The 16228-nt window shown below is 46.4% G+C and overlaps 1 protein-coding gene across 2 annotated transcripts in view; it reads left to right on the top strand.

Annotated features, from left to right (window-relative positions):
• Nucleotides 1–5862: 5862 nt before the first annotated feature.
• Nucleotides 5863–16228, top strand: part of CDC25A (cell division cycle 25A) — a gene marked incomplete at both ends in the record, with an annotated part of 28791 nt that continues 18425 nt past the window's right edge. The window contains 6 exons of one of the 2 annotated variants that reach the window (XM_080715928.1): nt 5863–6002; nt 7120–7196; nt 8682–8724; nt 10201–10237; nt 11791–11892; nt 13128–13247. In XM_080715928.1, the coding sequence (XP_080572054.1) occupies nt 5863–6002; nt 7120–7196; nt 8682–8724; nt 10201–10237; nt 11791–11892; nt 13128–13247 (519 nt within the window). The remainder of the gene's footprint in view (nt 6003–7119; nt 7197–8681; nt 8725–10200; nt 10238–11790; nt 11893–13127; nt 13248–16228) is intronic. The other variant, XM_080715929.1, reaches the window with a different exon arrangement.

Genomic DNA, 16228 nt, shown 5'->3' with positions numbered 1-16228 from the left:
GGGATGGAACCCAGGGGCATTCTACCTCCAAATTACATCCCCACATCCCCAGCCCTATTTTTTATTCTTTTTTATTCTTCTTCTTCTTCTTCTTCTTCTTCTTCTTTTTTTTTTTTTCGGCACTAGGGATGGAACCCAGGGGCATTCTACCTCTGAGCTGTACTGGAGTTCCTGGAAGCCCTTCTACCTCTGGGCTACACTCCCAGACCTATTATATATATATATATATATATATATATATATATATATATATATATATATATATTTTTTTTTTTTTTTTTTTTTTTTTTTTTGAAACAGGGTCTCTTAAGCCAGTGAGGCTGGCTTCGAATCTGTGTGATCCTCTTGTCTCCGCCTCCCAAGCACGGGGATTACAAGCGTGCACCACCACATCCGGCTTTTATTCTTTATTTTGAAACAGTCTCTCTAAGTTGTGGAGTGCCTCACTAAGCTGAGGCTGCCTATGAATTTGCGATCTTGTCTTATCCTCCTAAGTACTGAGATTACAAGCATGCACCACCACACCCATCTCCTATTTTTTATTCTTTATTTGAAACATGGTCTAACTAAGTTGCAGAGGGCCTCACTAAATAGCTGAGGCTGGCTAGGAATCTGCGATTCTCTATTCTCAGCCTCCCAAGTACTGGTATTAAAAGCATGCTCCACTTGGAGGCTTTTACTTCTTCGTGTGTGTGTGTGTGTGTGTGTGTGTGTGTGTGTGTGTGTGTGTGTGATACTGGGGGTGGAATCCAGTGGACTTCTACCTCTGGACTATACCACCAGCTCTATTTTATATTTTATTTGGAAACAGGGTCTCACTAAGTTGCTAAGGTTTTCCTCAAACCTGTGATCCTCCTGTATCACCCTCCCAAGTACTGGGATTATAAGCATGTGCCACCATAGCAGCTTTTACTTCTCCTTTTAAAACTATAAGTATTGTTCCTAGGCATGGCAGCACAGACCAGTAATTCCTGTACTTGGGAGGCTGAGACAGAATGATCACAGGTTTGAGGCCAGCCTCAGCAATTTAGTGAAACTGTTTCAAAATAAAAGTAGGGGTGTAGCTCAGAAGTAGAATGTCTCTGAGTTCAACCTTCAGTACCAAAAAAAAAAAAAAAAAAAGTATAAGTATTGTTAGAAGATATATTCTTCTAAAAAATCAAACAGTTCAAGCCGGGCGTGGTGGGGGACCTTGTAATCCCAGTACTTGGGAGGCTGAGATAGAAGGATTGTGCAGGTTCAAAGCCAGCCTCAGCTATTTAGTGAGGCCCTTTGCAACTCAGTGAGACCCTGTTTCAAAATAAATAATAAAAATAGGGCTGGGAGCCAGGTGTGGTGGCGCAAGCTTGTAATCCTGGTGCTTGGGAGGCAGAAAAAGGAGGATCACACAGGTTCGAAGCCAGCCTCACTGGCTTAAGAGACCCTGTTTCCAAATAAAATATAAAATAGGTCTGGAAGTGTAGCCTGGAGGTAGAAGGGTTCCATTCCCAGTACCACACACACACAAAAAAATAGGGCTGGGGTATCACTCAGAGGTAAAATGCCCCTGGGTTCCATCCACAGTACTGCAAAATAAATAAAGCCGGGCATGGTGGCCCACGCTTGTAATCCCCGCGCTTGGGAGGCAGAGACAGGAGGATCGCACAGGTTCGAAGCCAGCCGCGCTGGCTTAAAAGACCCTGTTTCCAAATAAAAATGTATAAAAAATAGGTCTGGGAGTGTAGCCTGGAGGTAGAAGGGCTTCCAGGAACCCCAGTACCACCAAAAAAATAAAAAATAAAAATGGTGACACACGCCTATAACCCCAGTACTTGGAAGACTAATAAAGGAGGATCACAGATTCATTTGAAGACAGGAAGACAGACTCAGCAAGCAGTGAGATTCATCAACCTAAGGAGACCCTATTTCAAAATAAAAAAAGAATAGAGCCAGGGATATAGCTGCGAGATAGAATATCCCTGGGTCCAATACCCAGTACCTCAAGAGTAGAATGAAAATTTTCAGAGACTTGGCAGGGATAAATATTTGAAGGAGCTAAATGGGGGGGGGTGTACCACAAACCATGTGAACAATAGGCTAAAGGGTAAGGGTTTTCTAGAGGAAGACAGGCTCCCTGGCTGGTGCTAGAGTGCTTAAGAACCAAAAAAAGAGGACGGGCATGGTGGCACACGCTTGTAAATCCCCGCGCTTGGGAGGTGGAGACAGGAGGATCGCTCAGGTTCTAAACCAGCCTCTCTGGCTTAAGAGACCCTGTTTCCAAATAAAAGTATAAAAAATAGGTCTGGTAGTGTAGCCCAGAGGTAGAAGGGTTTCCAGGAACCCCAGTACCACCAATAAAAGAGAGAGAGAGAGAGAGAGAGAGAGAGAGAGAGAGAGAGAGAGAGAGAGAGAGAGATATGAAGCCTCTCAGGCAGGACCTGGTGTTGGGACCAAACCAGAGTTTTTAGGTTTTAGCCAATCAGTCATTGCACATCATCACACATTCATTTTTGGGCTCATAAACAGCTTTTCTTCCCCCCCAAGTGACAAAAAGCACAATATAAAATAGTAGCCAGGTGTGGTGGCCCACACTTGTAATTCCAGTGCTTGGGAGTCTGAGACAGGAAGATTTCAGGCTTCCAGCTAGCCTCAGCAACTTAGGCCATCTGCAACTTAGTGAGAACCTGTTTCAAAATAAAAGAATCAAGTAGAGGCTAGAGGCATAGCTCAGAGGTAGAATGCCCTGGGTTTCATTCCCAGTAACACACACACACACACACACACACACACACACACACACACACCATATTGCTTGTTGTATGAGTAAATAATGTACCTGCGATCTTCCTGTCTCAGACTCCCAATTACTGAGATTAAAATGTCAGAGCCGGGCGTTGTGGCACATGCTTGTAATCCCAGCATTTGGGAGGCTGAGGAGGATCACAGTTAGCAGCCAGCTTCAGCTACTTAGTGCGGCACTCTGCAACTAGGTGAGACCCTGTTTCAAAATAAAGAACAAGAACAAAAAAATAGGGCTGGGGGTGTGGCTCAGAAGTAGAATGCCCCTGGGTTCCATCCCCAGTTCCACAAAAACAAAAGCCTGTGCTAAGCATCTATTTATTCTTCTTTCCTTCCTTCCTTCCTTCCTCTCTCTTTTTTTCTTTGTACTGAGAATTGAACCAAGAGGCATTCTGCCAAGCCGGGCGTGGTGGCGCACGCTTGTAATCCCCGCGCTTGAGAGGCTGAGACAGGAGGATCACACAGGTTCGAAGCCAGCCTCAGCTACTTAGTGAGGCTTTCAACAACTTAGTGAGACCCTGTTTCCACATAAAAGTATAAAATAGGTCTGGGAGTATAACCCGGAGGTAGAAAGCCCCTGGGTTCCATCCCCAGTACCACCACCAAAAAAAAAAGAGGCATTCTGCCTTCGAGCTACACCCCCAGACTGAATTTTTCTTTCTTTCTTTCTTTTTTTTTTTTTTTTTTTTTTTTCCAGTACTGGAGATGGAACCCAGGGACATTCTATCTCTGAGCTACACCTCAATCCCTACTTTATATTCTTTATTTTTTGAAACAGAGTCTCACTGAATTGCAAAGGGCCTAAGTAGCTGAAGCTGCCCTCAAACCATGATCCTCCTGTCTTAGCCTCCCAAATGCTGGAATTACAAGTGTGGGCCACCACGCCCGGCTATTTTATTTCTTATGGAAACAGGGTCTCACTAGGTTACTAGCAACTAAATTGCCAAGGCTGGCTTTGAACCTGTGATCCTCCTGTCTCAGCCTCCCAAGTACTTGGATTATAAGGTGTGCCACCACACCTGGTTTATGTTGCTTTTGAAACAGGTTGCTAAATTGCTGAGGCTGGCCTCCAACCTGCAATCTTTCTACAAACTTCTGAAGTACTGGGATAGCAGGCGTGCATTACAAACCTTAAAAAGCAAAGTTATTTATTATTTTACCTCAGAGCTATACCCCAAGCCCGATTTTAGTTTTATTTTGAAGTAGGCTCTTGCTAGGTTGATGCAGTTCACTACTTGCTGAGGCTGTCCTCGGAAGTGTGATCTCCAGTCAGCCTCCAAAGCACAGGCCACAATGCCCACCTTGAAAGCTGATTTGTGTGTGTGTGTGTGTGTGGGGGGCACCTGGGATATAACCCCAGGGGCATTCTACCTCTGAGCTACATTCCCAGACCCCCCCTCCCCCCTTTTTGTGTTACTGGGGATGGAACCCAGGAGCATTCTACCTCCAAGTTACACCCCTAGCCCTATTTTTTATTCTTTATTATTTTGAAACAGGGTCTCACTGAGTTGCAAAGGGTCTCACTAAGTAGCTGAGGCTGTCTCAGCCTCCCAAATGATGGGATTACAAGCATGCACCACCACGCCAGGCTTTGAAAAGTTTCGGTTTTTTTTTTTTTTGTCGTACTAGGGTATGGAACTCAGGGGCATTCTACCTCCGAGAGGCACCCTAGCCCTATTTTTTAATTTTTTATTCTTTATTTTGAAACAAGGTCTCACTGAGTTGCAAAGGGCCCCACTAAGCAGCTGAGGCTGTCCCCAAACGACAATCCTACGGTCTCAGCCTCCCGAATGCTGGGATTACAAGCGTGTGCCACCACGCCCGGCTTGAAAAGAGTTTTTAAAAGAATTGGTGGTGACAATCTCCACCAGGCACGGGAAGCCCCCTGAAATATACACAATCCTAGCAAGTGGGGCATTTGCTTTAGAACGCAGTGGGCAGCGCTCCCACGGCTTGGCTGCTGCGCCCTGGACAACGTTCACTCTAGGAGCCAACGTGAAAGGCGCCTGCACCGCGCAGCTCCTTGCGATGAAGAGCTGAAGAACCGGCCCCGCAGCTCGCTGCACCACTGGGAGTGGCTGCCGCTTGGTTCTCCCGCACTGGTCTCCAGCCGTCTTAGGCAGGAGGCTGCAGGAGGAGCGGCTCGGTGCGTGCTAGCGCCAAAGAGGCAGCGGCCCGCGGCCCGTCGGGTGGGCCAGGCTCCCGGCGGCCCTGGGCCGCCTCCCCGCTCTTCCTGTAAAGCCACAGCCTGAAGGCCTCGACTGAAGGGCGGCTGGTCGCACCGGCTGGCGGTGCGGGACAAGAAGGATCCTTCCTCCGCCCCGGAGATCCACTGGCGGGTACCAGAACTACGATCCCCGGCGAGCAGTCGGGCCAGGGTCTCTCTACAAGCCTGGACACCTCGCTAGTGCTGTCGGGAGTTTCATTGACCTCTGCGTCCCCGCTCGCCTTAGTCCCGCCCATCCGCTTCAGGCCCCGCCTCTGAGGGGAGCGGCTGGCCAGGCTGAGGCCCGCGCGCTGCTTCCTCTTCCCCTCATTGGTCCAGTCTGGCTGCCATTCAGGAGCAAGAAGGAAAACTGGCTTATGATTGGTGAATTCTGTTTGGCGCCAACTAGGAAAGGGGGCGGGGCAGCGGCGGCCCCCAGTGACCCGCTATTACCGCGAAAACCTCTTCTGCTGCGACAGCCGGAGAGTGGAGTTGGGCTCTGTCCTCCGCGGTCCCGGGCCGAGCGGGCAGGGGTGAGACGGAAGCCAGCAGCGTGAGCCCGGCGGTTGGCTCGCGACTCGCCCGCTGTCTCTTCGGGACCCTCCGGGTTTGTTTGGATTTAATCTTCTGGTTGCTGGCGCCCGCCGGCCTCGCGGGGCGTGAGGGCAGCGCCGGGCTCCGGTCGGCGCCGGCCGGATCCCGCCGCCCGCACGTCTGCGCCGCTCGCCCGCGGCAGCCGCGCCCCTGAACCGCTGGGTCGTGTTTGTTGGACCCGCGGGCACCGGCGGCAGAGCACGCGGCCGAGGCCGGTGCCGAGGGCGGGCGGGCGGGCGCGGCAGAGGAAGAAGGAGCGGGAGCCCTGGGAGGCCGGCGCCGCCATGGAGCTGGGCCCCGAGCCCCCGCACCGCCGCCGCCTGCTCTTCGCCTGCAGCCCCCAGCCCGCGCCGCCAGCCGCGGGAGCGCTGTCCCCTGTCACCAACCTGACTGCCACCATGGACCAGCTGCGCGGACTCGGCAGGTGAGCGGCGGACGAGGCGTGCCTGCGGGCCGGGCCGCCATGCGCACCTCTCGGGCGGCGTGTACGCCGAGGCAGTCGCGACCCCTGGCTGCCTGGGCCCAGACAGGCCTGACGGGCTCCTTCCCACCCCTGGGGACGCTGCGGGCCCGGGATCCCCGACCGGACCTGACCCCGCGGCACCTCGGGCCCCTGGGCCCTCTTCCACCCTCCGCTGGCCCCGCAGGGAAGCTTACTTGACTGAGAGCTTTGTTTCTTCTCAACAAAGGGACATGGCATTTTCTTTCCTCGCATTTGCGCAAGGTCGTGGCGTTGCCTTACTCTGCACGTTCTCGGTGTGCATCCCTCTGCTTTCTTAACCGAGGCTGGGTTTTTTCGCTTTACTTTCCAGACTGGAAAATCAATTCCCTGGAACTTTTCTTATAGCAAGACAATACATCACTCCGTTTCTGGCAAAGCTGCTTTCCCCTCAATTTCAGGCATTTCATTTTAGTCACACAAATCTTACACATTTTCCAACTCTACTTATAACACATTACTTGGGATATATGTTCTCATTTCAGAAAATACCTCACTGTGGCCCAGAGCCAAGCCCATCCACTCTTCAATCCTTTCTCTTTGTGATACCGGGAATGGGAACCACGGCATTCTACCTCCGAGCTGCACCCCCAGCCCGATTTTTATTTTTTATTCTCTATTCTTTATTTTGAAACAGGGTCTCATTGGGTTGCAAAGGGCCCAAGTAGCTGAGGCTCTCAAACCTCGATCCTCCCAAATGCTGGGATTACAAGAGTGTGCCACCACGCCTGGCCTCTTTTTTTTTTTTTTTTTTTTTTTTTAAGATACTAGGGACTGAACCCATGAATGTCCTACCTCTGAGCTACACCCCTAGTCCTATTTTATTTTTTATTTTGAAGCAGGGTCTCGATTGCTGGCCTTGAACGTGCAATCCTCTTATTTCAGCTTCTTTGCTCAAGTGCTGAGTATTCTCGGTGGCAAAGTGGGGTCTATGCTGTGATGTTGATGGTTCTGTGTAGCCTAGCTGCCTCATGGCCCATCTCCGGTATGTGACCTTATGTATTAGAAATTGCTAATGTGGAAGTATATCTCTTGGTTTCAGAGAGTCTGAGCAGCAACTGGAGGTGAGAAACAACAGCAATCTGCAGAGAATGGGTTCCTCCGAATCAACTGATTCAGGTACTCTTTTAATTGTTTGTTTGTTGTTGTTTTTTTAGTCTTTCTTTTTGTCCTTTTTAGAACTGAAGATTGAACCCAGGGCACTGTGCCTACAAGGCAAGCGCTTTGCCACTGAGTTACATCCCAGCCTCTCAGAATATTCTTTTAATCTCTGCCAGTGTTGTGCATCTGCTGTGCAGGCAGCAATACTGGAACTTTCCTGAAATAAATTGTCTCACCCACGAACTTAGTTTTAGTGAGTAGATGAGACAGTACACAAGTCATGGCATTGATTGGCAAATACACTAAGAATAGAACAGTAAAGGAGCCTCTATGGCAGCTTATTTAAAAAAAAATAAAAGTCCAAAGTGTCTGCAAGAAAGCAGTGTTTGCTTGCGTGTGAAAGATGGAGAGTAAAATTTACTATAAGTGACATTCAGAAAACATGGGTTTTGCCAGGCGTAGTGGTGCACACTTAATAATCCCAGTAATTGGGAGGGGGAGGCTGAGATGGGGGATAACAGGTCAAGGCCAACTTCAACTACTTAGGCTTTCTGCAACTTAGTGAGACCCTGTTCCAAAATAAAGAGGGATAGGGATGGGATGTGGTTCAGAGGTAGAATACCCCTGGGTTCAATCCCCAATACTGAGAGAGAGACAGAGACAGGAAACATAGGTTAATAAAAAGGTCAGAAAAAGCCGGGTATGGTTATGCATACTTGTAGTCCCAGTACATGGGAGGCTGAGACAAGAGGATCGGGGTTCATGGCCAGCCTCAGCTACTTAGTGAGGTCCTTTGCAACTCAGTGAGATCCTGTTTCAAAATAAAGAATAAAAAATAGGGCTGGGGATGTTGTTCAGAGGTGCAGTGCCCCTGGGTTCAATCTCCAGCACCACCAAAAAAAAAAAAAAAAAAATTTGGAAGCCGGGCATGGTGGCACATGCTTGTAATCCAGCATTTGGGAAGCTGAGACAGGAGGATCACAGTTCCATCCCCAGTAACTCCCCCGCCCAAATGGGCTGGAGATGTAGCTCAGAGGTAGAAAACCCCTAGGTTCAATCTCTAGTACCATATACCTATAATCTCAGTACTTGGGAGGTTGGGACTGGAGAATAGCAGGTTTGAAGTCAGCCTCGACAACTTAATGAGACCATATTTCAAATTAAAAAGAGCTGGGGGGATAGTTTAGGGGTAGAGTGCCCTTGAGGGGAGTCATGCTATCTGAATAATCAGATAATCACTATATAAGTCAGTTTAATTCAACCTTTCAAATTTCTACCTGGCTATTGAACCCAGGGGCATTCTACCACTTAGCTATACTCCTACCCTTTATTTTTTTACTTTGAAAGAGGCTTTCCCTAAGTTAGTGTACAGACTTACAGTCCTCCAATCTAGCCTCCTGAGTACTGGGATCACAGACATGTACCACATACCCAACTATGTGTTTGTTTTAACTATAAAATAGTGTTTTGTTATTTCCTCAAAAAAATTTTTTTTTTCTGTAGGTTTCTGTCTGGATTCTCCTGGACCCTTGGACAGAAAAGAAAAGTATGTATTCACTGCTTTTCAATTTTTGTATTACTGGGGATAGTGGCCTAGGCCTATAATCCTAGTACTTAAGAGGCTGAGATTTAAAATGTGTATATAAGCCAGGCGTGGTGGCACATGTTTGTAATCCGAACACTTGGGAGGCTGAGACTGGAGGATCACACAGGTTCGAAGCCAGCATCAACCACTGAGTGAGGCTCTGGCAAACTTAGTGAGACCCTGTTTCCCAGTAAAGTATAAAATAGGTCTGAGCCTGGAGGTAGAAAAGCCCCTGGGTTCCACCCCCAGTACCACTAAATAAATAAAATGTGTATATTTTGCTGGGCATGGTGATGCAGGCTTGTAATCCCAGCATTCAGGAGACTGAGACTGGAGAATTGCAGTTCCCGAACAGACTCAGCTACTTAGGGAGGCCCTCTGCAACTTAAGTGAGACCTTGTTTCAAAATAAAGAATAAAAAATAGGGCAAGGGGTGTAGCTCAGAGGTCAAATGCCTCTGGGTTCCATTTCATTCCCGGACCCACAAAAAATATAATAGGATAAAAAATGTGTATATATTTTAAGAGAAGACCCAAATTTGCTTTGTTCACCTGAAAGCCTAGTGTTTGGGGGTACTTCTGAGAATAGGACAGCTTCAGAAATCTATTCTTCCAAGCTGGGTGTGGTGGCGCATGCTTGTAATCACTGTGCTTGGGAGGCTGAGACAGGAGGAATCACACAGGTTCGAAGCCAGCCTCAGCTACTTAGTGAGGCTCTCGGCAACTTAGTGAGACCCTGTTTCCAAATAAAATATAAAAAAAAGGTCTGGGAGTGTAGCCCGGAGGTAGAAAGCCTCTGGGTTCCACCCCCAGTACCACCAAAAAAAAAATAAATAAATAAAATAAAACTGAAGAATAGAAATCTATTCTTTCATATCTTGTGGGGAGGTACAAGGGATGGAACCCAGGGGCATGCTACCTCTCAGCTGCACCCCTAGCCTTATTTTTCATTCTTTTTTTAATTAATTAATTTATTTATTTTTTGGTGGTACTGGGGGTGGAACCCAGAGGCTTTCTACCTCTGGGCTATACTCCCAGACCCATTTTATACTTTATTTGGAAACAGGGCCTCACTACGTTGCTGAGAGCCTTACTAAGTAGCTGAGGGTAGCTTCGAACCTGTGTGATCCTCCTGTCTCAGCCTCCCAAGCGAGGGGATTACAAGCGTGCGCCACCACGCCCCGCTTATTTATTTTGAAGCAGGGTCTCACTGAGTTGCAGAGGGCCTCACTAGTTAGCCGAGGCTATGCATGGACCTGCAATCTTCCTATCTCAGTTTCTCAAGTATTGGGATTGCAGGTATGTGCCACCATGTCCGGCTTATTCTTCTATATCTTGCCTAAAATGGAGACTATTTGACTGATCACCTCCCCAAAATACAGGGTAAACTTTCTTTACTTGCTTTATTCTCATTATTTACCTTCTGGTCTCATTACAGCCTTGAAAATCCCATGAGAAGAATAAATTCTCTACCTGTAAGTTCCATTATTTATTTTGAGCTAATGCCTATTATCTACCTCCTAGCTTCTATCTTTACCTTGATAGGAAACCTTAGTTTTGAAAGTGTTATTTTATTTATTTATTTATTTATTTATTTATTTATTTATTTATTTATTTATTTTGTGGGCCTGGGGGGAGAACCCAGGGGCATTCAACCTCCGAGCTACACCCCCTGCCCTATTTTTTTATTTTTATTTTTTTATTTTTATTTATTTTTATTTTTGTGGGTCTGGGGGTGAAACCCAGGGGCATTCGACCTCTGAGCTACACTTCCTGCCCTATTTTTTATTCTTTTATTTTGAAACCAGGTCTCACTGAGTTGCAGAGGGCCTCACTAAGTAGCTGAGACTGTCCGCAAACCACAATACTCAGGTCTCAGCCTCCCGAATGCTGGGATTATACGCGTGTGCCACCACGCCCGTCTTGCCCTATTTTTTTTATTCTTTATTTTGCAACAGGGTTTCACTAAGTTATGGAGACTTTGATAAACTCTGATAGACACAGAAGACAAAGTCTTTAAGAGGGAGCCACTGCAGGCAGACTTGGTGGCACACACTTGTAATCCCAGCATTTGGAAGGCTGAGACGGGAGGATCATGCCTCGGCTACTTAGTGAGGCCCTTTGGAACTCAGTGAGACCTTGTTTCAAAATACAAAATAAAAAAATGGGCTAGGGGTGTAGCTCAAAGGTAGAATGCCCTTGGGTTCCATACCCAGTACTGCAACAAACAAACAAACCGGGGGCAGCCAGTGATGGTGCACACTTGTAATCCCAGTACTTAGGAGGCTGAGACAGGAGGATTGTGCAGATTCAAAGCCAGCCTCAGTTACTTAGTGAAACTCTCAGCAATTTAGTGAGACCCTGTTTTCAAATAAAATATAAAATAGAGCTGGGGGTGTAGTCCATAGGTAGAAAGCCCCTGATTTCCATCCTTGACACACACAAAAAAAATGTATAAACTTTTTCTGTAGTTTCATAGGCATTCAAGGCAATGCTTAGAGTAATTTCTTTCTTATTTTTTCTTTTTTTTCTTTTTCGGTACTAGGATGGGACCTAGGGGCATTCTACCTCCAAGCTACGCCCCCAGCCCTATTTTTTTATTTTCGTTTTTTTAAAACAGGGTCTCACTGAGTTGCACACTAAGTAGTAGCTGAGGCTTTCCTCAAACCACGATCCTCCTGTCTCAGTCTCCCAAATGGTGGGATTTCAAGTATGCCCCACCACTCCCTCTAAAAGACTTTGTTCTCTATGTCTATCAGAGTTTATCAGATCAGGAAGGGTTCTTGTTAAGGGAATCATATTTTGGAGTTGATATTGCACTATAATATCTGTTGAGAGAGCTTTAAACATTATAAGGTTAGGTATAATGCCCACTTCTGGTAAATTCTGGCAAGGTGGAACCCAGGTTTACTAATTACCCACTACAGTATGTTAGAAGCTAACTGCACCCATCCTCATTTCATTTAAGAACTGAATTTTCTAATGAATTTTTCCTTATGTACTCTTATTTCCTTTTTCACCTTGATAGCAGAAGCTCTTGGGATGTAGCCCAGCTCTCAAGAGGAGCTATTCAGATTCTCTTGACCACGACATCTTTCAGCTTATCGACCAGGATGAAAACAAGGAAAATGTGAGTGTGACATCAGTGTACTCAAGAGAAATAACAGGTCTGCTTTTTGGGTAATAAGACCTTGACCAAAGTCATGCTTGGTCTTTGGAATCAGAGAACTCTGGGCTTGAATCTTGATTCTTTTTAGCTCTGTGACCTTTGCAAATTACATCTCTCTTTTCGCTTTGTAGTAGGGGGGATTGAACTTGAACATTCTACCTCCGAGCTATACCCTCAGTCTCCCTGGTACAGGGATTGCAAGCTGCGCCACCACACCCGGCTCCAGTTTATTTTGTTTATTCATATACTTATTTTTTGCAGTGCTGAGGATTGAACCCAGGGGCATTCTACCTCTGAGCTATATCCCATCCCTAGTTTTTAGTCTTTGTTTTTGAAACAAGGTCTCACTGAGTTTCAAAGGGCCTCACTACGTAGCTGAGGCTGTCCTCGAACTGTGATCCTCCTGTCTCAGCCTCCCAATGCTGGGATTACAAGCATGCACCACCACACCTGGCATTTATTTACTTATTTACTTACTTACTTACTTACTTACTTAGCGGTACTGGTGATGGAACCCAGGGACATTCTATCTCCAAGCTATACCCCCTGCCATATTTTTTGAGATAATAGCAGTAGTTTTCTTGTCTTGCTGTGACTGTATGTGTCTAACGCCTTAGAAAATTTTTATGACAGTACTTGTACTTAAATCCAGGGTTTTCCCTACCTCCAAGCTACTCATCCAGCCCTAATTTTTATTTTTTATTTTAACACAAGGTCTCACAAAGTAGCTGAGGTTGACTGAAAACCTGCAATCCTCCTGTCTCAGCCTTCCAATTACTGGAATTATAATCATGTGCCACCATCCCCAACTCCCATGGAATTTTAATTTTTTTAATTTTTTATTTTGGGGTGGCTTTCTACCTCCAGGCTATACTCCCAGACCCAATTCATATTTTATTTGGAAACAGGGTCTCACTAAGTTGCGGAGAGCCTCAGTAAGTAGCTGAGGCTGGCTTCGAACCTGTGCGATCCTCCTGTCTCCGCCTTCCAGGCGCGGCGATGACAAGCGTGCCCACCACGCCCGGCTTCCATGGAAATTCTTACACAGATCCAAATATGTGAGCTTTTATAGAGGCAGATGCAGAAGTGATCAGTGCCCGCTCCTTGTCCAGTCTTCCCAATTGTGAGCTGAGGCCCTAGATCTGGTTTTTTGTGGGCAGTGGAAGATATCTCAACTACACTACACTGTCTTACAGGAATCCTTTGAGTTTAAGAAGCCAGTAAGACCTGCATCTCGTGGCTGCCTACACTCTCATGGACTTGAGGAGGGTAAAGATCTCTTCACACAGAGACAGAACTCTGCCCCAGCTCAGATGGTATGTGCTCTGGCTTTCATAGGGAAGTTTCCTAAGGAGTGCAGAGAATTAAAAATCTATCTTTTTATATATTTTCTTTTCTTTCTTTTCTTTTTTTTTTTTTTTGGTGCTGTGGATTAAACTTGGGCATCAAGCTATATCCCAGCTCTATTTTATTTTTTGTTTGAAACAGGATCTCACTAGATTGTAGAGGGCCTCACTAATTTGCTAAGGCTGGCCACAAACCCGTGATCCTGTTGTCTCAGCCTTCCAAACACTGGGATTACAAGCCTGCCCACCCAGGGAGGGCCAGCTTATTACTATTTTTATTTTGAAGTAGTAGGGTCTCCATAATTTGCTGGGGCTGGCTTCAAACCTGTGATCCTCCTATCTCAACCTCCCAATTACTGCAATTACATGCATACTCCATCAGATCCAGACCAAAGAGGAATTTTGAGCCAGGAGTTGTGGTACACACTTAGAATCCCAGTACTTGGGAGTCTGAGACAGATTGCAGATTCAAGGACAGGCTCAGCAAATAGTAAGGCTATTGGCAACCTAGCAAGATCCTGTTTTTTTTTTTTCCCTTAATGTGTATATATGTTTTGTGAGTGTGTGTGTGTGTGTGTGTGTGTGTGTGTGTGTGTGTGTGACACTGGGGATTGAACCCAGCAGCATTCTGCCCCTGAACTATATCCCCAGTCATATTTTTATTCTGAAACAGTCTCACTAAGCTGCTGAGGCTGGCCGTAAACCTGTGATCCTTCTGTGTTCGTCTCTCAGATATTAGAATTACAGGTGTGAGCCACTATGTCTGGCTCCCAAGCCCTTCTTCAAAAAAATTAAAATAAAATTGGCTAAGAGATGTAGTGTGGAGATAGAATGCCTCTAGATTCAATCCTCAATATCACACATACCAGAAAAGTGATTTTGTTTGGAGAGAATATTTGGCTTTTTTTTTTTTTTTTTTTTTTTTTTTTTGTGGTACTGGGGTTTCTGGAAGCCCTTCTACCTCCAGGCTACACTCCCACACCTATTTTTACATTTTTATTTGGAAACAGGGTCTCCTAAGCCAGTGCGCACGGCCGGCTTCGAACCTGCGCGATCCTCCTGTTTCAGCCTCCCAAGCGCGGGATTACAAGCGTGTGCCACCACGCCCGGCGCCCTGTTTTGTTTTGTTTTGTTTTTGTACTAGTGGGGATGGACCCAGAGACATTCTACCTCTGAGCTACACCCCCAGCCCTATTTTTTTCTTTTTATTCTTTATTTTGAAACAGGGTCTCCCTGAGTTGCAAAGGGCCTCACTAAGTAGCTGAGGCGGCCCACAATCCGCAATCCTCTTGTCTCAGCCTCCCAAATGCTGGGATTACAAGCATGCACCACCATGTTTGGCTACCCCAGCCCTTTTTATATTTTGTTTTAAAACAGGGTCTCAGCCAGGCATGGTGGCGCATGCTTGTAATCCCAGCATTTGGGCGGTTGAGACAGGAGGATTGTGCAGGTTTGAACCCAGCCTCAGCTACTTAGTGAGACCCTTTGCAACTTGGTGAGACCCTGTTTCAAAATAAAGAATAAAAAATAGGGCTGGGGGTGTTGCTCGGAGGTCTAATGCCCCTGGGTTCCATCACCAGGACTGCAAAAAACAAAACAGGAGGGTTTCACTAGGTTGCTGGGGTTGGTCTCAAACTGTGTTCCTCCTATCACAGCCTCCCAAGCACTGGGATTATAGGTATGCATCACCACAGCTAGCTGTTTTTTTCTGTCAATCACATCTATACCTAGAGATTCCTGAAACTAACTTACAAAAATGTTTATAATAGCCAAGCATCATGGCACACATTCAACCTCTGAGCTACACCTCCAGCCCTATCTATTTTTATTTTGAAACACGGTCTCCCCAGGTTGATGAGAATCTCACTATTTCCTGAGGATGTCCTCGAACTTGCAATCCTTCTGTCTCTGCCTCCCAAGTATATGCACGCACCACCTACCAACCTCCTTCCCTAATGCTTGGTGTAATCTCTTAAGCATCAGTTTCCGGATCTGTTAAGTAACAGTGGCATGTGCTAAAAAAAATCTGTTGGATAGGTTGGGGCAAAAAGATAATTTGAACTCAGGAGTTCCAGGGCAGCATGAGTAACTTAGCAAAACCATGTCTCAACAAAAAGGAAGAGACAGGCATGGTGGCACATGCTTGTAATTGAAGTACTTGTGAGGCTGAGAAAGGAGGATGGCAGGTTTGTCTTTAGCTTCAGCTACTTTGTGAAGCTCTCTGCAAATTAGTGAGACTTTATTTCAAAATAAAGAATAAAAGAGCTTGTAATCCCCATGCTTAGGAGGCGGAGACAGGAGGCATGCACAGGTTCGAAGCCCCTAGCTGGCTTAAGAGACCCTGTTTCCAAATAAAAATATAAATTAGGTCTGAGAGTGTAGCCTGGAGGCAGAAGGGTTCCATCCTCAGTACCGCCAAAAAAAAAAAAAAAAAGGTCAGGTGTGGTGGTGGACGCTTGTAATCCCCTCACTTGGGAGGCTGAGACAGGAGGATCGCATGGGTTCAGCTACTTAGCGAGGCTGTGAGACCCTGTTTCCAAATAAAATGTAAAATAGGTCTGGGAGTATAGCCCGGAGGTAGAATGCCCCTGGGTTCCACACCCAGTACCACCAAAAAAAAAAAAAAAAAAAGAAGAAGATAGAGGGAGAGAAAGAAAGAGAGAGAGAAAGAAAGAAATAGCTGGGCGTGCACGGGCATGGTGGTGCACGCTTGTAATCCCAGCATTTGGGAGGCTGAGACAGGAGGATTGCAGTTTGTGGACAGCCTCAGCTACTTAGTGAGGCCCTTTACAACTCAGGGAGACCTTGTTTCAAAGTAAAGAATAAAAAATAGGGCTGGGGGTGTTGCTTGAAGGTCGAATGCCTTTGGGTTTCATCCCCAGACCCACAAAAAATAATAATAAAAGACAGGGCTGGGGTATAGCTCGGAGTTAGAATGCCCCTGGGTTCCA

This window comes from Muscardinus avellanarius, assembly GCF_963383645.1.
Source record: "Muscardinus avellanarius genome assembly, chromosome: 18".
In the NCBI taxonomy this organism is placed as follows: domain Eukaryota; kingdom Metazoa; phylum Chordata; class Mammalia; order Rodentia; family Gliridae; genus Muscardinus; species Muscardinus avellanarius.
This window is presented reverse-complemented; position numbering and strand designations above follow the sequence as displayed.